Source organism: Leucopleurus acutus, assembly GCF_964270905.1.
Source record: "Leucopleurus acutus genome assembly, chromosome: 7".
NCBI lineage: Eukaryota > Metazoa > Chordata > Mammalia > Artiodactyla > Delphinidae > Leucopleurus > Leucopleurus acutus.
In genome coordinates this window covers 5,353,811-5,380,092 of record NC_139150.1, presented here as the reverse complement: position 1 = coordinate 5,380,092, position 26,282 = coordinate 5,353,811, and the positions used below count along the sequence as shown (strand labels likewise).

General features: G+C 55.3%; 1 protein-coding gene across 1 annotated transcript; it reads left to right on the top strand.

Annotated features, from left to right (window-relative positions):
* Positions 1-3,946: 3,946 nt before the first annotated feature.
* AIF1L (allograft inflammatory factor 1 like) lies at positions 3,947-24,030 on the top strand (the record flags this gene model as incomplete). Its single annotated transcript, XM_082842103.1, has 6 exons — positions 3,947-3,977; positions 4,157-4,218; positions 15,446-15,512; positions 18,061-18,102; positions 20,417-20,579; positions 23,943-24,030. 6 exons carry the CDS (start codon positions 3,947-3,949, stop codon positions 24,028-24,030), a joined length of 453 nt encoding a protein of 150 aa, XP_082698229.1.
* Between the last annotated feature and the right edge of the window lie 2,252 nt (positions 24,031-26,282).

Genomic DNA, 26,282 nt, shown 5'->3' with positions numbered 1-26,282 from the left:
GGGCTGCCCGGACCCATGGTGCCCCCGGCCCAGGGCATGCACGCCCGCCACAGGTGCGCCATGCAGGCACACTGCCCAGATCCTGCTGCCGCGTACCCTCCCGAGTCTGTGCCCACAGCCCCTCCACGCCGGCAGGAGTGAGTGTGCATTCAGAGCTCACCCAGGCGGCTGCGGTGCGCACACACCCATCGGTGTGCTCTCCCACCCCGTACACACGCACACACGCACAGGTACATGCGGACATGTGCCCGTGTGTGCAGTGCACACGTGTGCAAGTCCATCCATGTGTGGTGCACCCCCCTGGATGCTGGGGGTGTTTGTTATGTTATGTTATGTTATGTTATGTTATGTTATGTTGTTATGTTAAATGCCCTGTGACACTGACATACTCAGGCAGGGTTGGTACCTGGGAGGCTGGGACCGGGCAGGGTCGGGGGGTCATCCGCAGAGATCCAGGGCGGGTTCAGCAAGAGCCAGAGCCCCCAGTCCCAGCCCTGCCCTCTGTCCTGCAGCCCCCTGACCAGTGTGTCACCCGCCACGAACATCCAGCAGCTCCGCATAGCTGAGGGACCAGGCAGGTCAAAAGACACAGGATTCTGGGGGGTTCTCAGCAGAGGAACCTGAGGCCCAGGGCTCCTGGGGCCGTGGTGCAGCCTGCTAGGCCGGCCGGGCCGTGGCCCACCCATGCAGGGGTATCTTTGGCTTTGTGGAATACTTCCTTCTCAAGATCCTGGGACTGGGTCAGACTCACCGAAGGAATCACCTGCCCCAGGCCCGGTGCCCCTTTTGGGCCATGGCCTCGTGACCTGAGGGGGCCTGGGTCAGGGGGCTCAGACAGGTCGCTTGGATCTTCCCTTTGTGACCCTGCCAACCCTGGCTGGCCTTTGACCGATCGACACTTCCCAAACTGGCCCTGCAGCCCTGGGGCCCCATCTGCCACATGGGAGGCCCTGCTGGGCGTGGAGGCCTGGCTGCCTTTCTAACCTGTCAGGCTAGGGTCTCCCCCTGTGGCTAGGCCCTGCCCAGGGTTCCCGGCATCTCCTCCTGGCACTCCTCCCATTTCCCGGGCCCTCTTCCAGCAGACTGCGGGGCCTTGGCACTGGGAGGATGGGTGCCTCGGGGGGCCCAGCCCCTTCCCAGCGTTCTTCCTGCCCCCCAGCAGGGGTGACAGGCAGCAGCCCAGACCATTTCTGTTTAACCAACTCTGTTTAACCTGGCAATAAAGGGCCCCTTTACTAGCTGGTGGTGTGCCTTTGGTCCTCCGGTGCTGGTCGGCAGCAGGAGCCCTGGCTGTGGGTACAGACTCACCGCCTGGCTGTGGGTGCACATGTCCCCCCCCCCCGCCACGAGTGAGTCAGTGGCAGAGGGTTCAGTGATTCCTCTTGGCCCACATGAGGTAGAAGGAAGGTGACAAAGCTGAGCCCATCAGCTTTGCCAGTGTCTTCTCACTGGGGGGACTCTGCTGGGGTCCTGCAGCCCCAAGCATCTGCCCTCTCCTCTCTGCTCCGGGGGGCTTATTAGGCAAAGTCTAGGGCCTGGGGGAGTTTGAGGGGTGGGGTACAGAGAGGTCCTCAGGTGACCTCTGGCTCAGGCTGGAGACACCGAGGCAGGAAAGGAACTCAAAACCAGTGTCCAGCAGCGCAGAAAGGCTCAGGGAGGGACACCAGTGAGGAGAGGAGGAGGGCTTTGGGCCAGGCCTCAAAGGGTGAGGAGACAGCGGGGAACATTCCAGGCAAGAGGGTGGGCAGCAGCGCGGCACTTGCAGGGTAGGGGCCTGGCCCGCACGGGCCACTCCAGGAGCTCAGGTCGCGGGCGGGATTATGGTACATGCTCAGTCAGGGCTCTTGACCACGAGGCCTGCCCCCCTCCCGGGTTGGTTTAAGCAGAAAAGGGGAGTTCGTTGGGAGGACTTGGGAGAGTCTCCTGGAATCCTGGGGTAGGAAGGGCTGCCAGGCTCAGAGATGGTCGGGGGCCGGGGGCTTGCCTCGCCCTTCCCTCCCGCCCCTCCCCTGCCTCGCCCTTCCCTCCCGCCCCTCCCCTTGGTCTCTGCCTCTGCTCTCTCCACGTTTACTTTGTTTTCTTCTCTCTGCAGAGCAGCTTTCTTTGCTTTTCTTGTGCTTGATGGAAGAGAATGTCCCCACTGCCCCCACCTGGACCCACCATGGCCCCCATGTTTACTTGTCATCAGGTCAAAAGCTTGGCAGAGACAAGCTGGAAAACTGACCTGATTCCAGCTTCCCAGGAGGGACCAACCCAGCTTAGGCCGGGTCCCCCCCCCTACTCCTGTTCAGAAAATCAAGGGTCTCTGGGTCCAAGGCCATATAATGAGAGCTGGGCTGTGCCTTCCCCACACCCGCAAACTCACTGGGGGAGAGCATTCAGAGAAGAGTGTGCTCCTCCACGGAGAAACTGAAAACCGAGGCCAGGGGTGGGGGGGGTGACGTGATGCATGTCAGTGACCCAGGGAGTAAGCTGGTAGGTTTGGGAGGGAGGACCGGGGGTGGGGAGGCCAAAACAGGAGGTTGCTGCTCTACTGTGAGTTTGATGATTAATGTCTGGTGTAAGTGGTGTCAAGGTGGGGGTGCTTTGCAGACCTCTGGGGCGGGGTCTGATGCCCCCAAACCCTCTTCCCTGCTACCCAGCTTCTCTGCTGACAGAGGCACACAGCTGTCCTGATGCCTGCTCTTGGCCTTAAACCTTTCTCTGCTCAAGCCGTGGGGGTCTCAGCAAGGCCCAGTCTCAGCATCCCCAATGGGTGGAGAACAGGCTTCCTCTCTGTCCCGCGGTGACATACCTCAGACCTGACATCTCGTGACTCACGCAGTCCAGTCACGCTTCGGGTGTAGAGAGCCACTCTGTGGCCCCAGAGGTGGGGCTGTGGCTGGGTGGAATGTGGCAGCTGCTGAACATCTGGCTAGCAATGCAGCCCAGCAGCTGAGCAGTTGAAGATGAGGTGGCCTCTGCCCTGCAGAACCAGTGACTGGGGCCAACCAGCCCAGGGCAACAGGCTCTCTGAGCCTGAACCAGGAAGTGCATTATGAGGGTCCCATTCTATGTCAGCTGTCTTCTCTGACCTCCAGACGGGACATCTCCCAGCAGCCAAGGGTTATAACTCCTATCTGCTTAAACCACCCTGATGGTAATAAAATTTATAACAGCCCCTGCTGGGTGAAAAGCATTGTTTCCTCCATTCCATTCGGCAGAACAGAAATGCCGAGTCCTGTTTCATAGAGGTTTGAGAATTAAATGATGTAACACATATATCCTGGGTTGTGGCAAAGTGCCTGGTGCCCAGTGAGCGCTCAAGAAAAAAGGTTTTATTAACAAAACACGAATTCGTTCTAATTGATTTCAAGTGTCACTGATACCCTAGAGGCACTTTGTCATTATGCATTTTCTCAAGAAACTAAAAGTTTGTTCATCTTTCAAGAGTTCAGAGTAAAGTTTGGGAACCTAGGCCTCCCTTCCAAAAGTGCGTGCTGCGCAAAAGGCGAAAGGCACGTTACAGCTCCCGGCAGCTGGGACCCGCATTTGATCGTTATAGCCATCCCACGAAGTGCGTACTAAGGTCGTCCACGGTCTGTTTAAGGGGAAACCGCGGCCCCGAGCGGGAAGGGACTGGTCGAGGTTCCTGCAGGAGCGGAGAGGGAGGTGCTCACAGGCGGCCCCCGCGCCGTGCATTTTCCGCGTCCTCCAGCAGAGGGGCCGGCGGCGGGCTCGGCGTCCAGCATAATAGCCGCTTTGATGCCGGGCGGCGGGGAGGGGAGGAGAGGGGAGGCGGGTCGGGAGGGGTGGGAGGGAGGGGAGTGTCCGGCCGCCCGCGCCATCCCTCCGCCCCTCGGTCCCACCGCCACACGCCGCGCGAGCTCGGACCAGGCGCCCGCCCCTCCTCCTCGTCCTCGCCGCGGTCGCGAAGCCCCGAGCCGGCGGAAGCCCGGTGCTCACCATGTCGGTCGCGCTCAGCAACAGGTTCCAAGGTAGGCGCCGCTGTCCCCACGCTGTCCCGCGCCCCTGCCCACACCCGGTGTCCCCCGCCCGCCACCTGTGCGCACGGGGCGGTCGGTGGGGTCTGCCGCGCGCGGGAAGCGGGCGCGAGCCGAGGGCGCGCGGCCCGGGGAGACCCCCGCTTCCCCGGCCGCCTCTTTGTCTCCTCCAGGAGGGAAAGCGTTCGGTTTGCTCAAAGCCCGGCAGGAGAGGAGGCTGGCCGAGATCAACCGGGTAAGCGCGCGCCGCCGCCTTCGCTTTTCCAGCCCCGCCGCCTCCGAGGGCAGCTGGCGAGTCGGCCCTAAAGCTCCCAGCGCTCCGCGGGTCCCACCTCCGTCTGCGCGGCTGTGCCTGCCGCAAAATCAACCCCCCTTCCTCTCCTTCACCCGGGCTTCCCCCGATTTCCTTCCTCCAGCCCCCTCCCTGTGCCTCCAGGTAGGTCCCCCTCCACCCCGTCCACCGCCCTCTGGTCTCGGGTTGCAAGTTGTTACTCATAGACTAGGGAGGTAGGGCCCTCCCGGGAGCTCTGATGCCAGCCCGGCCCACCGGCCCCGGGCTCCCCAGGAGCCAGCCTGGGACCAGCTGCAGGGACTTGGCGCTGGAAGGGACCCCTGATGTCTCGAGTAATTCCCAGTTTTACAGCGAGGGACGGAAGAGAGGCTCAGAGAGGTGAGGGGGCTGCCCCTAGATGGCACAGCAAGTCTGGGTCAGGCTGCAGTTAGAACCCTGGGCTCCAGACTCACGGGCCGGTGCTCGCTCCACCCAAAAAAAGGTTGGCCTCCTGCCTCTCCCCACCCCCCAACACACAAACACACACACACACACAACTCCTTCTCACTCAGGCTTTTAGGAAAGGTTGCCTTAGAGACTTGGTGCTTTTCATCCTGATCCTAGTGGATTTCTAAAAAGAAATCCTTCCGGCTGTTGCCAGGCACACAATGGGACGTTTTCGACCTTTGCTTAAACACCATTTAAATGGGCTCCCCTGGTGGCGCAGTGGTTGAGAGTCCGCCTGCCGATGCCGGGCACATGGGTTCGTGCCCCGGTCCAGGAGGATCCCACATGCCGCTCCGGCTGGGCCCGTGAGCCACGGCCGCTGAGCCTGCGCGTCCGGAGCCTGTGCTCCGCAACAGAAGAGGCCACAACAGTGAGAGGCCCGCATACCACAAAAAAAACAAACAAACAAAAAAACCCCACCATTTAAATTCTAGAAGATATGGAAAACTGTTAGGGCCTGCCTGGATTGGCCAAAACTCAAAGGCAGCACAGCAAGACTGGGGCTCAGATCTGGTCTCCATTATGTACCAGCTCTGTGGTCCCCAGCGAGGACCTCTCATCACAGAGCCGGGGTCTCCGTGAGGGCTCCATGAGGGAAGGCACGTTACGTGATTGGTCCAGCATCTAGTACAAGAGAAGACCTCCATGGATGGTACTAGGATTACTTCTTGAGGAGGATGTCTCCAGGTTTCCATGATTCTGCCCAGTGAAACAAGGCTGGACATTTCCCCTGCAGGCTCCCCCGGGCCACTGGGCACCCAGCTCAGAGTCCCAAAGTGGAAAGCTGGTGAGGGTCAGCAGGGCCCTGGTGGAGTCCATGTGGAGGTGGGTCCACGGTTGGCAGCACGGTTGTAGTATAACTCTCGACAGGGGCTTGCGGTCTTTATTCGCTCCTTGATTTCCTTGGACTGCCTAGAGCTAGGCAGCCTGCCTGGTTTCATTCCACTGGCCGTAGGAATCCCATGGAGGGTTCTGGGGACCCCAGGGTCCCTCCAGGTAAACTCTGGCCTCCTCATCGCCATCCTCATCTGGCCTCTTAGTGCCATCTTGAGCACAGCTGAAAGGGAGCCTGGGCGTCTGGCTGGGGCTCTCGGGGGTCCAGGCTGCTGGGCTCCCCCCCAGTTCACTCTGCGGCCAGCTCAGCCATGGTCTTGGCTGCTTTGGTCCTCTGGACAGGAGCCTGGAACCCTGACCTCATACAGCCCCCCTGGGCCACTCAGCAGTTCCAAGCCAGTTGAATCCACCCACAGCCAGCGGACCCCGGGCCAGAGACAGCTGGAGATGGGGGAGAGGGGATTGTAGTTGCACAGACCAGAGGAGCTGAGAGTGTGGGACTTTCCATGCCAGCCCTGCCCTTGGGGGGATGGGGGGATTAGGTGGGGTGTGGAGGTGAGGCCACAGGGCTGTTTTGGGAGGTGTACTGGCTTGGCTCAGAAAGGGGAGGGGCTGTGGCTCTCTGGGGCTGGTCTGGATAGCGCTGAGATTGGGGAAGGTGAACAAGAGGGGGCTGTGTCCAACCACCTCGGGACCCCAACGCCCAGAGAGGGCAAGCGGCTGGCCAAGGCCACACCGAAGCCGGTGGCAGAGCTTCCAGCCTAGCGTCCTTTCCCTGACTGGATGCTACTCTGAGACCCACCGTGTGAGCCCGGGCTACTGTCAGGTTGCTGGGACCCAGGCTCTGGGCTCCCGGAGGAAGGGGGCTCAAACCAGAAGCTTGAGCTGCTTCCCACCACAGCAGGTCAGGGTGGCCCCGCCACAGTTTAGAGTCATGGGCAGAGGGGGCTGTTCACTGGCTCTGTGACCTTGGACAAGCCACTTGAGATGATGGTAGTAGGTTTGCTGTGATTTTGCGGCGGAGATAATCTATGTAAAGCACACAGGAGAGCGGGCTGCTGTCTTGATTGCTATCATTGGTTTGTTTGGGACTTAAAAGTGTGCGAGTGGAAACCCAGGGGCAAGGTCTGAGGTAGACTGGCTGCTCGGCCTGGACCAGACCCCTTTGTCGGGCAGACTCTTATCTTCCCCTGTCTGAAATGGGAGCAGAGACCCCTGCTCTGCTCTAAGTCCCTACAACAATCGGAGGAGATGAACAGACGGAAGCTCCTTGCAGACACTTCAGGGAGTCGCTGTGTTTGAGGGTCTGAGTCGGTTTTACCCACGGCCATGGCCATGGTGGAAGTTCCCTTGGGTGGATGGATTCTGGAGGGAACCACGTTGGCAGTCCAGATTGCCTGCCTTTGGGCTGCAGCTTCACTGCCCCACTGGAGGGGGGCTTCTGGGGGGCTGGGCTGAACAGCTGCCCCAGTGGTCCCGTGGAAGCCAGAAGGCGTGAAGGATGGGGCTCCGTGACTCACTGTATGTGCTTGGGCACCACTGTGGCTGCTGCCTGGGGCAGAGCCCAGCCTGGCCATGAGCTCTGGAGGCTTCTCTGGGCCAACCGTTCCTCTGGGGCCTTTCTCCCCGCTGGGATGGGCCAGCTTCCAGAGGGCAGCGGGGTAGCTCAGTCTTGGCTGTTGTGATTATAAGGGATTCAGGAGTCAAAATAGAAGGGGACTTGGGTGGACCTAAAGGTCCTGGTGGAACTGTATGAAAATGCACTTTTTTGGGGGTTCACTCTAGACTTTGCTCTCATTTTCTGAGCCCTTGGCGTGTGCCAGGCAGTGTGCCAGGCGTGCTTCAGACATTATCTCGTCGGATGTGCACTCCAACCCTGCGAGTGTCTGTTCCCATTTTGCGGGAGACGTCAGAGGGCCTGAGTAAATTGCCTGGGTTTAAACAGCCACACTTGAACCCAGGCTCTTCTCTCCATTTCTGGCCTCGATTGGGGCTCCTCTGTATGTGCCCGCCCCACCTCCGGGCTGTATGTGTGCGCGCGCGCGTGCGTGCTCTGCACCACTGGAGCGGGCAGGACCAGCGCGCGTCTCCTACTCCCCCACATAGCTGACATTCCCCGCGCCCTGATGGCATGGCAGGTGACCCTGGGCCAGCCGGGGCCGGCCTTATATGGCAACGGGACAAATTCCCTCCAGCTTCCCACAGGGACAGAGGGAAGCTGTGGGGCTGGGTGGGTGCCCCTCAGAGTGCCCTTAGCCTTGGAATGGAGCAGGAAGACACTGGAGGATGGTGAGAGCCGTGGCTTTGCACCCGCCAGAGGCCAGGATCTTTAACAAAACAGCATGAGTGGTGCCTTTGCTCCGGACCTGGCACTTGACATAAATCATCTCACTGACTCCTCTCAATGGAACACTGGATTAGATAGATGCCCAGCAAGAGTCTGTAAACTTCCCCATGAGACAAGGATTACTAAGCCTCCCATTTTACAGATGAGGAAACAGAGGCTCAGCCAGGTGAAGTCACCCAGCCAGGAAGTGACACAGCCGGGATTCTGTCTCCGGACGCTGCCCCTGGCCCGCCCTGGCCCCTGTCCACCAGGTGGCTGTGGCCTCGCTGTGACACAGGCCTCTCTTGCTTATGTGGATAAGGATCTCTGGCTACTGTCCTGCCCTCTCAGCCGTCCTGGGTCGAATGAAGGGCACTCAGCATTCCCTGTAGCATTTCGGTGCCTGATGGTTATTTCAGAACCCACGTGGCACCTGTGCTGGGAAGAACTGGGTACGGCAGGCTGGATAGCTCTACCTGGGGTGAGGCTTGTCCCCAGCCCTTCCCCCAGCAGTGGGGGACCTCTGAGACCTGACCCAGGCACTACACAGGTGTGTCTCTTTTCCTGTGTACTGGCAGTGCCACCCTGTCCCTGCCCAGGTGAATGTGCCCAGCTGGCATCGCCAGGCACCCGTCTCTCTTGCTCTTCCTTAATATATTATAAGGGAGATGGTGATAAGGAGCCACGTGAGCTTCTGAGGATTCAGTGTCCCCGCAGGTCCAACCAGCCTCGACCTCGGTGTGGCCATGTCGCAGGAAGCTGGAGATGGAATTTCTGCAGGGTCTGCTTCATTTGTGTAGTCGGTGGGGGTGTTTTTCTCCAGCTGCCCCATCTATTGGCGAGGGCACAGCGTCCGGATGAGGCCCCAGAGCTGCCGTGGGGAATGTGAGCCTGCTGTCCTCGTGGGTGCACGTTACAGGCTCCTGCTACACGCCAGGCACCGGGCCGGGCGTCTATGGCCTGGCCCTGGCCCTTTAAGAGCCTGTGGGCTGCATCAGAGGCCACACGGCCAGGCATCGTGCTGCCTGTCCTTGGGGTTTTCCCCCAAGACTTCAGCCACCAGCCCCTTGGATGGCCTCCGAGATGGTGCTTATCTGCCAGCCCTAAAATTCTGCTGCGGCTAATTCATAAAGGCAAGCCTGGAGGGCCAGGAGCAGGTGCTAGAGGTACCAGCCCAGAAAGAGAGTTAAGTCAGGGTGGGCGTTGGCGGGTGCAGGCAGGTGGCAAAGGTCTGGAGGCCAGGACGCAGCAGGGGCTGCCAACCTCTGCTGGTTGGGGAAATAGCCCCTCCTGGTCATGAGCACTTGGACGGGGCTCTCGGGGGGTGGGGGGAGTCTCTGATGTGCATCGGAGGTTGCAGGTGACCAAGAGAGGCAGCAGTGAGCCCGTGCAGCTGCAGGCACCGTCCCTCGGGGCTGAGATGGGTGCACTCTGCCCTCTGTGGATGACCAGTCACGACCAGTTCAGCCATAGGTATCCAAGGACAAAGCAAAGTTTGTCCTCGAGGAGGAATGACCAGAGGGTCAAGACTCACCAGGAGGACTTCGTGGCACAGTAGGGGACAAAGAGAGTTGTGGGTGGGTCTCTTCTCTGCCTTTCCCCAAGAGTCGTCTCTCGGTGTGGCTTGAGTTTGGGCGATCCAAACGCACAATGATAATCGCTAACCGTTAGTAAGTATACTAGGAGCCAGGCTCTTTCTATGCAGTTCGCTCATTTAATCTTTACACCAACCCAGTGAGGAGGTTCTATCTTTATGATTCCATTTTGCAGATGAGGAAACTAAGGCCCAGAGTGGTAAGGCAAGTTGCCCAGGGCCACAGAGCTAGTAAGTGCTGGAGCTGGGATTTGAACCCTGGCAGCCCGAGTCAACCTCCCTGCCCTGTCCCTCTGCCTTGCACGCCCTGTACTTGCCTAGAGGAAGGATGGTTTAATCAAGACCTTGCCCTCTGGGCCTCAGTTTCCCCAGCTGTTGAACAAAGAGAACAAGCCGGATGCTCTGAGGAGTCCCTTCTGGGTTCTGTGACTGGGTGGATGTTGGAACAGCTCTGCCACCTCCCTGGGCCTGGCCTGTGGACACTGGCTTGAGAAGCGACTGCCTGGTTCAGAGCTTCCTGTTTTCAACCCCAGGCTCCTCCCTGCTTGCATTTCCTGGTTCTTTGCCAGGGACTGACCAGGCCACCAAGGCCTCTAGACTTGCCACTCTCAGAGCCCAGGGGACCCCTGCATCCCTCATACATGGAGGCCCTGACAGCAGTTTCTACGGCCTGAAAAACTTGTCTTTTGGGACGGTGGGTTGGAGTGGGAGAGGGGCTAGAATAAACCATCTACACACACCCCCATGCCCCTAGAGGGCTATAAAGTGGTTCCCTGGCCTCTGGAATAACATCTTTCTGCCCAAGAGGAAAGGTAACTCCCAGTATTGACTTTCTTTGCCCAGAAACCTGTGGCCAGGCCTTGTTTGGGGCAGGGAGGGAGCTGGGATGGTGAAGGGAGGTAGACCTTGAATTGTGAAAACGTTGTGATCTTTAGTAAGTTGAGCAACCTCTCTGGGCCTCAGTTGTCCCATCTGTCAAATGGGAATACCCAAAAAGGAGAGAGAGCAACCATAACCAGCCTAAGTTAGGGGAGGGGTTTCCTTCCTAATCTATTTAATAGTCAGTGATGGTCTGGATGATGAGCTGTGGGTTGTAAGTGGACTGAATGTATATAGATGTTAGCCGATAATAATAATAAATGGCTAACATTTATTTAGCATTTACTAAGTGCCGGGCACTGTGTTAAGCACTTTAGATATGTTTGCTTACGTACTGTAATTCTCAGGACAAGCCTATGTGGTTAATACTGTTATCTTTCCTACAGATGAGGATACTGAGGCACAGGTAAATGAAGTCATTTTCACACAGCACTAAGTGTGCTCAGACCTAGGCATTCTGGCTCGTTTGCCCTCTTTTTGTTTCTGTTTTTGTTTTTCTTCCAAACATCTGGAGTGACTTCTAGCTCCATCTCCTCTGCCTGGGGGCCCAGAGTTAGGGCAGGGCGGGGCGGGTACAAGGGATCCGCCCAGTGGGCGTGGCTGTGCCCTGAGGCTGAGCTAGGATATGGGGGGAGGACCCCTGGAGGGAGGAAGCTGTGGGCTGTGCATGAGCAGGAACCAGGAATCCAAAGCTCGGAGGTGGGGTGGGAGCTGGCAGCCCAGCCAGTGGAGCTCCTGTGCCTGCCACCCGCCTTCCTGCCTCCCCGGCCCCCTGGTCCACACAGCTGCCCTAAGCCCTGGGTCAGCGAGGGCTGCCCACCCACACGTGAACGAGTCAGCTGCTTCTCCCACCCCCGGTCACTCTGTGGCTCAAGCATTTGTCTCTGTTGGCTCTAAGGAAATGTGTGTTTCCAATCTCTGAGGCCTCTCCAGCCTCTGTCATACACACACACATGCATTTGCAAAGCTGCCTTTCCATTGCAGGGCTGAGAGTGGAGAAAGTCATTCTGGGCTGGACGGCAGTATTCTCCATTCATTCAGTAATGTTTATTGAGCACCTACTGTACGCTGGACACTGCTGGGTGCTAGGCATCCGTGGGGCAGAGACAGTAAACACATCCTCCTGGATGTGTCCTGTGACCAAGGACCTGCCTCCTCTCAGCATCCTTCCAACACCCACTTCCTTAGGTCACTTCTACTCCCCAGCTCTCTGCAGGGAGGGAACCCAAGCGGCCTCTGCAGTGGAGCTGAATCCCAGCTCAGCCACCTGTGAGCTGTGCTTTCTTGATGAGCAAGTTGTTCATCCTTTCTGAGTCTCAATTCATTGACCCTTCCTGCAAATATTTATTGAGCACCTACTATGCAGAACCCAGCAGGGGGAGACAGATAATGGACAACACCCTTAATAAGCAATTACACTGTAAATTGTGTTAGGAGATGACTCATCATGGTATAAAAGGTGTTATCTTAAGGTGGATTGGAAGTGGAGGAGGGGACTCCAGTAGACAGAGTGGATGGGGTTGGCCTCATTGAGATGGTGACAGTTGAGTAAAGACTTGAAGGAGGTGACACGCAGATATGTGCGCTCCAGGCAGGGCACACAGCTGGAGCAAAGGTCCCATGGTGGGAGCACGCCTGGCGTGGGAGAGGCACAGAAGGGAGGTCAGGGTGGCTGAGGCACTCACTCTGGTGGAGAGGGGTGGGGAGTTGGGGACAAAAATGAAATACCATGTTAGATGGTGATTGGTGCTAAGGAGAAAACCGGCTTCATCAGCAAAAAGACAATAATCCTGGAAGCCCCGGGGCTGCCGAGAGCACAGTCCTGGGGTCAGGTCCAGGGAGGGGTGTGGCTATCAAGCACCCTGGGGCTTAGACTGAGCTCTTGTCTGTCTCTGTCTGTGTCTCATTTGTCTCCAAGACCCAGGACCATGTCCTACCCCTCGAACCCAATCTGTCTGGATCCCTAGAGGTGATCAGTGTATATTACAGACAGGCTCCAGGCTGGTGCGGGATTTCGGGTCCACCAGAGCCTGGGAATTTGGAGGACCCCCAGGTCTTTCCCCAGAGGTTCCCAGATGTTGAGCCTTACCTGGGCTCTTGTGCCTCCCCAGGAAGGCTCTCCAGTTCCTAATGTGGTGAAGTGAAGGGAACATAGGGACAACGTGGTGAGTTGAACGTAGGCTAAATGGGTTCCACTTAAAACTTCGGAGATGGTGAAGTTCCTACTTTTACAAAATATCCTTTTCTGAACTCGTGGCAACAGTCCATGGTCATCATTTAAAGTCTTTACTTGGCAAAATAAAATCTTGAAAGCCCAATATTAGCGCCTTCCCCCACGCTTTTGTGTTTTTTTTGGAAATGTTTCTTTCTGTTTCACCCCAGAGTCTGGGAACCATTGGCCAATTTGTACCTCCGCTGGACAGACATGGGATCTGTGACCCCAGGAGGTGCCTGGGTTGCTCAGGGTCACAGACAAGAGTTAATTGCCCTACTTTTGGTCAGGGAATGGGGGTGGGGGCCTCAGTGGAGAAGACCTACGAGAGGAAGCCAAGAGGAAGGGAAGGACAGACAGAGCCAGCCGACAGGAGGGCAGCCTTCCAGGCTGCAGGGGAAGGTTCCAGCTCCGTGGAGCTAAGCGCAGGCAGGGCTGTGCATGGCACACGGTAATGAGGCTCTGAGTGAGGCTGTGGCCGAGCCAGCTGGACCCCATGGGCCCTGGAGTCTGATGGACACAGGTTCCAAACCAACCCTGAGCTTCCCCAGGACCTGGGGACCCTGGACATGTTATTAGCTCTCTGGTCCTCCTGTTCTCACCTGTAAAATCAGATAACAGTGGCTGTGAGGATTGAATGGGATAACATAGTGCCTGCCAAAAGCAAGGGGGCTATCAGAGGCCCCCTGACCCAGCGAGGGAAGCCACACTGGCGGGGGGTTCCTTCTACTCAGTCAAAGGGTGCTGAGTTAGTGTGGAGGAACTTGAACCCTGGAAGGGATCAGATTCTGCCCTACACGGAATTGTACCTACTGTTTACTGAGCATGGACGCTCGAGCCAGGTGCTAACTGCCCGCAGTGGGTTGTCTCGATTGAGCGGTAGGTGCCTGAGGAGGTGGGTACCCGTGAGCCCCTTTGACGGCTAGTAAGGAGAGGGCTGAGGATCCAAACCCAGAGGGCTTCATCCTCACTTAGGTTCTTGTCATTGTCCCATTCTACCTTCCATTTACAGTGACTGGAGAGGTAGTGAGTTCCCTGTCCTAGGAGATGTGTAAGTACAGACCTGGTCATCATTTAGTGGGAAATGACGGCAGGAATTTAGAAACATATTGAGTGATTGACCCAGATAATTTTTTTTTCATTTAAAAGATCATTTATTGAACTACAAGTACGTATTTGTATGGAATGTTCCAAAATTTAGAATTAGAATTTTTTTGAACCCCTCAAATTCACTTATAAGATGTCTTTGGTTGGCCTGGTCATAGTAGGAAAAACATTCAAGAGCATGGTAGAAACCCCAAGTTCAGCATAATGATTACCTCTGGGAAGGAAAAGAAATTGGATTAGGGAGGGGCAGAAGGGTCCTTCAAACTGTGTATTAGTTAGACCTAGATAACATTTAACATCATTTTGTTTTGTTTTATTTTATTTTATTTATTTATTTTTTGGCCGTGCCACGTGGCATGCAGAATCTTAGTTCCCCGACCAGGGAACGAACCCGTGTCCCCTGCAGTGGAAGTGTGAAGCCTTAACCACTGGACCGCCAGGGAAGTCCCTAACATCATTTTAAACAGGGACTTCCTGTAATTTTAGGATAAAATTTAAATTTATCCTAAAATTATCCTTTAGGATAAGGACCTTGTCTTATTCACCTTGGTCTCACCTGCTCCCTGGATGCCTGGAATAGAGCAGTGTGTACTGTGGTTCCTCAAAAACTGTTGAAGGAATGAAGGAGTCACAGCCATGTCCAGTTGACTCAACGAGGAAAGCAAGGTCCAGGGAAGTAGAGGGGATCTGTGGACTCTGGTGCCAGGATGGGAACACACCCTCTGTTTCCTCATCTGAATGCAGGTTCTAGGGACGCTTAAAGATTAGCAACAAGGCTAGTAAGATACCTGGCCACTGCGCCCAGCCTAGCAAGTGCTAATTGTTAGTTTTTTGTTTTAAAGCCGGGTGAATACCTGCTCACTGCCCATCTTTAAGTGTCAGGGTTAAAGATAGATGCAGGCTCTAAAGTCAGACAGAATAGACTTGAGGTTCTGGCTCTGTGAACCTCAGTTTCCTCATCTGTAAAATGGGAGTAATAATAGTTGCCACCTCTTGGGCCCACTGAGAGATCCGGAGCGACCATGTGGGTTAGTGCTTCATTCTGGGGGCTGTTGTTAGTCCCTTCCCATCTCCTCCCAACTCCATCTGGTTCTGAAAAGACTCATTTGAGTCTCTCCAAGCATCTGAGGGGAAGGTGGGCCCTGTTTCACAGGTGAGGACACAGGTGAGAGGGTAAGTGACCTCTCAAGCAGTGGACAGTTATTTTCTGACTAGAGAGAGACTAGTAATGATAATATAGCAGTTGCTGTTTACTGAACACTCTCCTTGGATTCTCATGCAAGAAGACGCTATGATAGTTATACCCATTTGGCAGATAAAGCAATAGAGATTCAGAGAGGGATCAGTTTGTTCAGGGTCACATACCTAAGACGTTAATGCCAGGGCCAAGCCACGTGTCTTTGGTTGCTCATGGCTTCGTGGATCTTGGAGCCGGGGTGCCCTGGGGGGAAGCCCAGGTCCCTGCACCCGTGATTCAGAGGTTGACTGAAGGTGTTTAGTCTTCTACAGTGGAACCTCTGGGCCCCACCCCCAGCTGCTGAGCAAACCTCCTACCCATGGGGTGGATTGTACCCATCCGCCTCTGGGGGTTGACAGGAGGCCAGGACTACCACTGCCCTGCGCGGCCAAGCCCAGCCACCTGGCGGGAGAGGAGGCGATGGGCAGTGGGCCTGTGTGTTGGTGAGTTCTGCCTGCTGACCCATTGCTCAGTGCTGTCCTCTCTCCTCTGTAGGAGTTCCTCTGTGACCAGAAGTACAGTGATGAAGAGAACCTGCCGGAAAAACTTGCAGCCTTTAAAGGTGAGCTGGGGCTGGCTGCCCACCCCCCCCAGGAGAGCTGGGTGGGCCCCTCCACCCCCTTATACAAATCCTCACCCGCAGGGCCAGGCTGCACCCGTGTTGCATCCACAATACCCCTCTTCCCGACGAGCTGTGAGACGGGATGCCCAGCCTGGGGGCACAGGCCCCTCGTCCCTCGCCTGCGGGCCCCGGCCTGCCCTGCCCTTCCCTCCCTTCTGCTGCCCAGCAGGGCTCAGGTTGGCTCCTGCCCGCCCCTGCCCAGGCCCTGCTCGCTCCCGGGGCCCCAGCACACAATCAGCTCTTTGTAGCAGCCCTTGTCTCTCCCCCTGCGCGGTGGAGCATCTTGGGAGCCCCTGCGGAGAATGGACGTTTGTGTCACCACAGTGGGGCAGGGGGCAGAGTTTCTGCCCATTGAATCTCAGCAGCACAGGATGAAAAGAAAACAGGGCCCGGGAGTCCGCGCGGGGAGGGGGCGGCATAAAGGTCCTTCTGTTCCGGGCCCTGGCGCTTGGTTCTCAGCCAGCGGCTCGAAAGGAGAGGAGCTGTGCACATAAGGAGTGGGACAGACCCACCTTTCCTGTCCAGGAGATGCACTCACGCTGCGGGGGCCCTGGGCGCGCTGGGGGACCACGTGAACATCCTCCAGGCTGCGTCCCCCCTCCCCCCCCAGAGTCCTGGCAACGTGGACACCCTCCCTGCTCCAGGGCAAGGAACATGCCAATGCTCCTCAGACCGCTTATAACGTAGCCATCCTTAGGCAGGACACCAGTGGCTAAGCATTTGCTGAGCGTGACCTCGTGTTCAGGGCTGCGATCTTCCTGCCTCATCCCAATCCAGCCAGGAGGGAGATGGTGGGAGCTTTAGTTTACAGATGAAGAAACTCAGGCTCAGAGAGGTGGGGTCATTTGCCTGGGGTCACACAGCTCACCTATGGCAGAGTTGGGGCTTATACCCATATTGGTTTCACTCCAAATCCCCTGCTTGTCACCGTTACACAGTGGTGCTTTTTACATGGGAAGGAAGGAAGGGAGGAAGGAAGGAAGAGAAAGAAAGAGAGGGAAAGAAAGAAAGACGGAAGGAAAGAAAAGAACTAGAAGAAAGAAAGAAAGGAAGGAGGGAAGAAAGAGAAAGAAAGGAAGGAAGGAAGGAAGGAAGAAAGAGAAAGAAAAGAAAGAGAAGAGAAGAAAAGAAAAGAAAAAAGAACTAGAACAAAGACACGCCCACCCCTGGCTGGTTCCCCTGCCCCATCCGTCTGCCCCTTCCCCTCCCAGTGCAAAGCAGGAGCAGCCAGTCCTTTCCCTTCTCCCTGGATACCAATAGGGTCACTCTTCAGAGGTGGCTCTGAGAGGAGGGACAGAGGTCCCAGGGGTCTAAGGACCATTCTCCTTGTCTTCATTGGGCTGTAGGATAAGGGTCCATCCTGGGACCACAGGAGGTTACCTTGGAAGCCAAGGGACTACGGAGGTTTCAAATCATTCACTCATTTGATCTCCAAATGAGCCTTACTAGGCACCAGGCCATCTGGGGCCTGGGTACACAATGGAGAACACACAAGACGGCCCCTGGCCAAAGGAGCCCGTGTCCTAGTGGGGGAGGGGTGGTGAAGAGAGAGCAAGGAAGTAGAAAGTGTGTCAGATGGTAGCAGGTGCTTTGCGGGGGTGACTGACGGTGCCCAGTTAAAAAGGCCTGGGGGCCCTGAAGGCGTGAGGAGGGGCCCTGAGAATGCCCGGGAGGAACATGCCAGGCAGAGGGGCAGCAAGCCTGGCTCAAGGGTCACTGGCAGGACCTTGGCTTTCTCGTGCTTGCTGCTGGTGCAGAATAGACCCTGTGGCTACTCAAGGCCGCACGACTTGTTTGCCCCCACTGCCTGGTCAGGAGACACCAAACTCGCTGCTCCGACCCCTTGATCAGGGAGGTTTAACTCAAAGTCTGCAGGGGAGGTTTGCGGGGAGGGTCTCTGCGCCCCGGGCACTGTATGTGTCGCTTTGTAGTCAAGGGCAGGTCTGCGGGCATTTCTCCAGACAGAGCATCAGATTCTCAGTGGTAGCCATGACCGCCCCCCCGCCACCAAAAGTTCAGAACTACAGGGACTTCTTAAATTGGGGGTTCTCACACCTAGCTGCCCATCTGAATCGCCTGAGATACTCTGAAAACACACCAATTTCTGCCTCCCAGATCCTGCAGATCTGCATCTCCAGGGCCGGGAATTTATTCTGGTCACTTTACAGCCGATTCGGATGCCGCCAGCCCACACTGGGGGCCTGGGGGGAAGCCGCTGCCCTTCTTGGTACAGGGTCAGAGTGGCCCCCGGGCACCTTTCTCCATGGTGCCTGCGAGCAGGTGATGCAGGTGGGCAAGCCCTTTTCCCAGAGACAATGGTTTTCCCCAGAGGAATGACGGGACTTGTGTCAAGACCCCGACGTGGGGTGAGGAGGATGGTGTGGGCACCCTGGGGACCCAGCCAGCTGCCCTCGAGGGAGTCCCTGGGACCCTGCAGGGGGCAGCCCTGCTTCCCAGTTAATGCCAGTTTTTGCTCTGTGATTTCCAGAGAAGTACATGGAGTTTGACCTGAACAATGAGGGCGAGATTGGTGAGTGAGGCCTTGGGTGAGCCGGCGGGTGGGGTGGGGGAGAGTGCTTCGTGGGTAGGGGCTGTGGGCGTCCAGAGAACCCCACTGACTCATCTGCATGGGTGAGCGGCCTGGGACTGTATTTTGAGGTTGACAAGCACCGACTGAAGCTTCCCCGATGGGCCAGGCCAGCCAAGCTGGCCTTGAACTTGTCTGCCTTTCACCCTGGATCCCGTGCCCCCCAAACTCCTCTCCCCACTGCTTCCCTCCCCGACCCCAGCTCCCTGCCCACACCCCAGCCTCCCACCCCAGATGCTCCCCGGACTCAGGAGGTGACCTGGTGACCTGAGACCTCCCCGGACTCAGAGGTGCCACCCAGCCCAGGGCTGGAGATGCTCAGGCTGTTGCCACCCTGGCCCAGGGGGCTGGCATTTCCTTTGTCCCCAAGTCTGTCCTTCCATTTGAACACTGTCCTGCAGTTGACAAGGGCCTTCCATGGACATTGGTCCTCTCTTCCAGCAGACCTTTATTGTGTCCTGCCGTCCAGGCGCTAGGGGTGACAAACACCTTTTCCATGGCACTTATGTTCATGACCATACCTTGACCTTCACTAGTAGTGTTATGACACGGTCAAGGTCGGTTTAATTGTTCCCATTGTACGGATGAGGAAACCGAGGCTCAGAACGGTGAAAGGACTTGCTTGGGGCATGTGGTCATTAAGTGGCAGCCAGGGCCCAGATCCCAGCCTGTGGTTTCCGAGTGGGTTCTCCCTCCAGCGTTTCTCCCGCTCCTCTGTCTTCTCCCATTTTTCTCCTTTTTGAATATTTTTATCCCTTTTTTTCTTAAAGCGATGTATCAAATGAATACATCGTCATCATTAAAACGTTTTGGCGATCACAGCAAAGCACAAAGACAAAAATTCACCACAATCCCACCTCCCAGAAATAACTGTGATAAAGATTTTGGTTTATATCCTCCCATTCTTTGTTCTAATCACAAACACCGTTCGATACCACTTTAGGACCTCCTTTTAAAATTTTGTACAATATATTGTTAGTATTTTGACATATAATTCATTTTTTTAAAATATAACTAATGGCTGCATGATATTCCATTTGGGCACAGACTATAATGTATTCAGCCAATGCCTTAGTGTCACCCATTTAAATGATGTCTGGTTTTAACTCATTGACAATCCTGTGAAGAACGTCTTTGTACCTGAGTCATTATCCACATTGCTGATTATTTCTTTAGAGTAAACCTCAGGAATTAGACCTTCTGGGTCAAAGGCTTTTGAAGCCTCTTGCCAAATTGCCTTCCAGAAAGGTCTTGCCAATTTAGAGTGTGGCCAGCAGCGTGTAGGAGACCTTTCACTTCTTCCTGTAGAACACTGCCCAGCTTTCTTTGAAATGTCCTGGACATCCTGGCACCTAAGGGTCTGGCACCAGTCATGCCGGCCCTGCCTCTCCGGTGAGCTGGCCCACTACTCCCCTGACCCTAAAATTGGCCCCTTGCTCCACCCGCACTCCCACTGTCCTTTGCTGACCTGACGCATTGTTCACGGAACAATCCGAAGGAAATTGCCTCAGATCTTGGGAGCCAGGAGGTCAGAGGCACCAACTCCTCGGAGTGTAGTGACTTTGGTGCCTCCCTTGTTTTTCTTGAATTTTGTTCTTTTGTTGGTTTTCCTGCTCTGCGGGATGTTCTTGGCATCCTCTCCCTTCCAGCGAGGTGGAGCCAGGGACCGCAGGGTGGGAGTGGCAGGTGGGGAGAAGCTGCCACCGCGCCCTGGAAAGTGACTCCTGATGCCTGGGTCAGGCCGACGCCCTGACCCCACCTCACTGGGCCGTGACTTCCCGGGTAGCTGGAGCCGCAGGCTCACGGTCACCTGAACCTTAGGCAGCAGCAGAGAGAACAACAGAATGAAGAAGAGAGGCTGTGTTCCTGGACACCTGCTGTGTGCCAGGTGCTTCTGCTGCATCCTCACTCCAGATGATCCCATCAACCCATTTTACCACTGATGGGAGGAAGGGCTCAGAGAGGTTAAGTAGTTTGTCCCAGGTCCCACAGCCAAGAATAGCAGAGCTGGGTTCCAACCCAAGTCTGTCTGACTTTAGAAGCCCAAGTCCCTAACCACTAGTCCATACTGCCTCCGCAGAGAGCAGGGAAGATGTGATGGGCTCATTCTCCCTGGAGGAGAAAAGCTGTCGACTGCAGTCTCCAGGGATGGACTCTCCTGCCGGGCTTGTTCTGGGCATGGGGGTGCCAGAGGGGAGCTTCCCCACTCAGCCCGGCCCCCCGACTCCACTTAACGGCTCTGCTTTTCCTCCGGCAGACCTGATGTCTTTAAAGAGGATGATGGAGAAGCTTGGGGTCCCTAAGACCCACCTGGAGATGAAGAAGATGATCTCGGAGGTGACGGGCGGGTTCAGCGACACCATCTCCTACCGAGACTTTGTCAACGTGATGCTGGGGAAGCGGTCGGCGGTCCTCAAGCTGTGAGTACCTCCCACCTCTCCTGGGACCTCTGGAGGCAAAGTCATAGTGTGTGGAGAGGCTCCTGGCTTGGGCGCCTCAGCCAGTCCCTAGCCAGGAGGTAATTCACTATGTGATCTGCTGGGCAAGATGCTTAATTTTGATGAACACGATTTTCTTATTTGTCAAATGGTCACATTAATATGTACCTTGCAGGCAAAATGAGCCTGTAGCAGAACCTCTGGTAGAATCAGTGCTCAGTAAGTGGCCGACTGTGATGGTGACGATGATGATAAATGCACTGCTGAAACCTTCTGAGCCTCAGCTTCCTTGTTTGTAGAGTGACTCTAGCACCCCATGGGGTTGTGAGCATAACAGAGTCAAAAACCGGCTCTAAAGGGAGGTATCGTTCAAATTTCGATGCTATTTCTTGCTACTGAAACGACCTTGGGCAAATTACTTTCCTTCACCTATAAGACAGAGATGGTCATAAATATCTTTTTTTTTTTTTTTTTTTTTTGCGGTACGCGGGCCTCTTACTGTTGTGGCCTCTCCCGTTGCGGAGCACAGGCTCAGCGGCCATGGCTCACGGGCCCAGCCTCTCCACGGCATGTGGGATCTTCCCGGACCGGGGCACGAACCCGCGTCCCCTGCATTGGCAGGCGGGCTCTCAACCACTGCACCACCAGGGAAGCCCCGGTCATAAATATCTTGCATGAAGTGTTGTCCTGAGAGTTAATGAGATAATATATATGAAGCGTCTAGCCCAGTACCTGGCTGACGGCAAACACCTAGTGTATGGTGGCCAAAATCACACTTTGCGGGTACTTCCCCACTGGAGAGCAGCAGAGAAATTCCTTGGAGGGTCCCATGGTATGTGTTCAAGCTGTAAAGGACACTCACTTGGCTTTTATGTGATAAGATTAACTTTTTCTTAAAAAAATTGAAGTATAGTTGATTTACGATATTGTGTTAGTTTCAGGTATACAGCAAAGTGATTCAGTTATACATAGGCATGTTTTTTTCAGATTCTTTTCCATTATAGCTTATTACAAGATACTGAATGTAGTTCCCTGTGCTACACAGTAAATCCTTGTTGTTTGTCTATTTTATATATAGTGGTGTGTATCTGTAAGATTAACTTCTTCACATGTACCAATGTAAAATATACCTGTCTCATTTTACAAAGGGGGAAGCGGGGTGACCTGCTGGTAAGCCCACGGTTCAGGCTGGTCTGGTTGGAGTGTTTATTGTCGGGAGGGATGGGGCAGGAGGTGTGGTGGGAGAACCGTCCAGGTCAGATCATGCTGCACCTGAGAGGCCAGGTGGTGGCAATAAGAGTGGTGATGCTATTAAAAACCACACCTAAGATTTAGTGGACATTTACTATGTATTGGGCACTTCCAATCTGATCCATCTAGTCTGCATAGTGACTCCTTAGATGAATCATTCATTCATTCAGCAAATATTTATTAAGCGCCACCTATGTGCCAGGAATTATGCTCGGTGCTGGGGACCCATGAATTACTTACATTCTGATGGAAAGAGACAGACAGAAACAACCCAAAACACCAGATTGCAACCGTGCAATTCAAAGAAAAATAAAGTGGGCGAGAGGAATAGAGAGGGGTGGCATAGTAGGCAGAGAGGGTCTCATTGAGCAGGTGACATCTGATCTCCTGCACGAGGGAGATGCGAAGAAATGAGCCATGCGAATATCTAGGGGAAAGCACTCCAGGCAGAGGAAGCGGCAAGTGCAGAGGCCCTTTTACGCTCAAGGAATAGCACAGAGGCCCGTGTGCCTGGAGTGCAGTGAGTGAAGGATGAGTCTGCAGAGATGGGCAGGGGCCAGGTGATGTGGGCCACGGTTGATTTAGCATTTTGTACTGCCGTGGAGGGATGCCATTGGAGTACTCTAAGCTAGGAGCTGACTTTTAAAAGGCCCCCTCCGACTGCGGTGGGGACAAGAGTGGCAGCAGGCAGGCCGGTAGGAGGCTCGTGCACTTCTGCAAGTCAGAAATGAGGCTCTCAGCCTGGAGAGGCTGTAGTGGAGGTGGGCAGCGGCTGTCAGAGTTGGGAGTGATTTTGGAGGTAGAGCTAGAAGGGTTGTTTCCAGGTTTAAAAGAAAACAAGGAGTCTGATGGTTGTAAGGTCTGGGGTCTGAGTTAACTGAGTGATGGTGCTGTTTGCTTTGAGAAAAGAGCAGGGAGGAAGGTGGGAATTGAGCTCAGTTTTGATGTATTGAATTGGAAGAGCCCCTAGACACGCAAGGGGAGGGGTTGAGGAGGGAACTGGCTGTGCAGATCTGGAGCTCAGAGGTAAGCCGTTTGTGACTATCACACTTTGTTGTTGTTTTTTTAATTTTTATTTTTTAATTAATTTATTTATTGGCTGCGTCGGGTCTTCGTTGCTGTGCATGGGCTTTCTCTAGTTGCGGCGAGCGGGGGCTACTCTTCGTTGCGGTGCACGGGCTTCTCATCGCGGTGGCTTCTCTTGTGCAGCACGGGCTCTAGGCGTGTGGGCTTCAGTAGTTGTGTCACACTGGCTCGGTAGTTGTGGCTCGCGGGCTCTGGAGAGCAGGCTCAGTCGTTGTGGTGCACGGGCTTAGTTGCTCCACGGCATGTGGGATCTTCCCGGACCGGGGCTCGAACCCATGTCCCCTGCATTAGCAGGCAGGTTCTTAATCCCTGCGCCACCAGGGAAGCCCGACTATCACACTTTGGATGGGATTTAAAGCCAGGGACTGAAGGAGCCCACCCAGGGAGGGAGTACAGAGGGTGAAGGGCACTGTCACTTGGAACAGCTCCAGGATGCAAGTGCTTTTGACATCCTCACTTTCAGTTGGAAACATTGAGCATTGGTGGGGTTGAGTGTCTTGCAGCAGTCACCAGCTGGGAAGGAGTAGGGCTGGGATTCAAATCCAGGCAGTTTCCCTCCAGAGGCTATACTTTGAACCCCCATCCTCTTCTGCTGCCCAGATTTTACTGTCAGAGTAGTGGGAGGTTTTTGAAGATCTGAAGGGGTTTTGAGCAGAGCCACGGCCCAGCCGAGCTCTGCTTCCTCCAGGCAGTGTGCTCAGGGGAAGGCGCATGACCTAGAAGTCCGAGGTCTCGAGTGAGTGTCGTCCTGCCTCGGGCTGCCTGTGTGACTCGGACGAGTCTCATTGCCCCTTTGTGTCTCAGCTTTCTCCTCTGTAAAATGGGACTAGCAGCCCCCTCTGTGGAGTTGCCGCATGGGCTTCTGGGAAAATCTCGCTGGAGAGTGGGTGCAAGGGCATTCTGTGGAGGACCCTGCAGACGTGAGGGCTGGGATGATCTTTCCCTGGACGAGGAAAGGAGTCCTAATCCTGTTTTGTGTTTTCTTTCTTTTCTCCGTTTCTGAACCAGAGTCATGATGTTTGAAGGGAAAGCCAACGAGAGCAGCCCCAAGCCAGTTGGCCCCCCTCCAGAGAGAGACATTGCCAGCCTGCCCTGAGGACCCCCGCCTGGACCTGCCCCGCCCTCCCCACTCCTCTGCCTCCCTCCTGATCTCACTGCCCTTCTCGACTCATTGCGATGTGTCTTATTTGTTCTGTTTGGTCGTTGTGCGTTTGTTTTTTCGTCAGCAGAGTCAGTGATCTCTTTGTATAGCACAAGTTATCTGCCTTAAAGGGGCTCTGGGTTGGGGAGTCCAGATCGCCTCCTTCTCTTTTTCCCTGCATCTCCCCTCCCTGTGCAGAAGGGCTGACATTAAACCAAAAACCAGAGGGTGCAGGGCCAGGACAGGGAGACCAGAAGCCTGTGATTCCCGCACTTGAAGCTGGTACTGTTTGTCCTTCCAGGTCACTGAGCTAAGTCCTGGTACCCTGGCCTGGCCCTGGTGAGGCCCTCTGCCCCTTTCAGAAGACCCTGGAGTCGGGATAAGGCTGCAGGGCCTCGTTAGGGTATCCTTGGACAGCTCTGTGGTTCCAGTGCTCTTGGGTGGGCCAGGATGTGGCCACACAATGTCCCACCTCCTCAGCTGGTCCCCTCTCAGTCCACACTTCGTCTTATCCTTAGTGAGGTGACAGAAGGAGAAAAGGGGAGGGACTTGGCAATTTGAGCCCTTCAGGAAGGTTCCAGAGGAATCCTCTAGCCTTGCTCCCTGGCCACACCTTTACAGGCAGCTCAGAGGAAGGGTGCAGCTCCCCCTGACCCTTGCTGGGGCTTCAGAGGCAGAGGGGGTCCAGGGGCCTTGGGGGAGGGGATTCAGCTCAGTCTAGTCCCACCTTTTAGGGAGGATGTTGAGGGCTACAGGATAGGAGGATGAGGACTTAAATGCTCATGGCAAAGAGAGGCAGCACCACTGTTAAGCCAGGAGCTGAGAAATAGGTTGCCTTTCTGATCCCAATCTGCTTGAAACCTGACTCTGCTTCCCCATTTGCCCTTCACACCTTCCTTACACCATTCATTCATTCATTCATTCACTCACTCCGTCATTCAACAGGTATTTATTTACAACCTATTATAAGCTTTAAGTCCCCCCACTTTGTCCTGACATGTGCCATGTCCAGTGTCTCTCTAATTCATCATTCTGTTTCCAAATCACTCAAAACCTTGAGCTTGGGGACTAGACTGTCACCTGTGTTTTTTATTATGGACTAGGGTTTTAGAGCCCTGACTCACCCTGTAGGTTAGCTGGGCCAGGCCTCTCAGTTCACAGGTGAGGAAACTGTGGTGACCCACAGGGATTAAGTGCCTTGCCCTAGGGCAGGGGTCTATCTGGAGATGGAAGATCCGGACCGGGGCCCAGGTGTTCAGATGCCCTGCCCATGCCTCAGTCAGTGATGAAAACAAGGGAAGGGGCGGAGAGGGGCAGTCTCCTAGGTCAACCCTTGGGCAAGGCCCTGGGCCAGGATTCACCCTTCCCAGTGCCTCCGAGGCAGCATCAGCAGGGACCCCAGCCTTGACCCCACCTGTATTCTGGAGTCCCTTCCCCTGCCCACTCAGGACTTAGATGCACTCATCCATTGAACATGTTTATTAACCACCTGTTATGGGCCAAGAGCTAAGAACCCAGTAGTGAAATGGACAGACTCATGGAATTTAGAGTCTAGTGGGGAAGTCTGACCCAGGTGATGAAAGTTAGGAAAGAGGAGGATATGAGGTGACTGCAGGGCAATCCTGGGGGGACTAACTGGGCCCAACACTGGGCAAGGGTCTTGGAGAAGCCTTCACAAACCTGAAGCGGAGAGCTGTGGGGGGCGCTGGAGCCCCTGGGAGCTCCCTGTGACTCCTCTGACCCGTAATCAAGGCCAAGGAGCTGACTTTACAGCAGCTGCAGGGAGTGGAGCAGGTAGGGGATGGGGAAATGGCCAGGCTGGGTTAATCCACTGGTCTCGGCCAGTTCAGGAACAAGATTATTTCGCCACGACTGGCTGATCTTCGGCCTAAGAAGGTACTTCAAATGCATAAGCCTAGTTGAAGTTTAAACCCCAGCAGAACATTCCACCCTGTAAATGCAAAATCTCACCGCCACTCCCTCCCCTGCCTGTTTTTTTTTTTTCTCCTGAGATCCTTAGATGAGCAACTGCCTGTCTCCACCCCTTCCCACTGCCTCTCCTTTCTGGGACAGGCTGAGACCTTTGAGCAAGGTAATGCCTTCCTTGACTACCCATCATAGTCAGTGTATCTGTACCTCACTCAGACAGGAGGACAGAACCAACCAGGCTTATTTCAGCGGGTTACACAATTTACAAGACTGCAGGA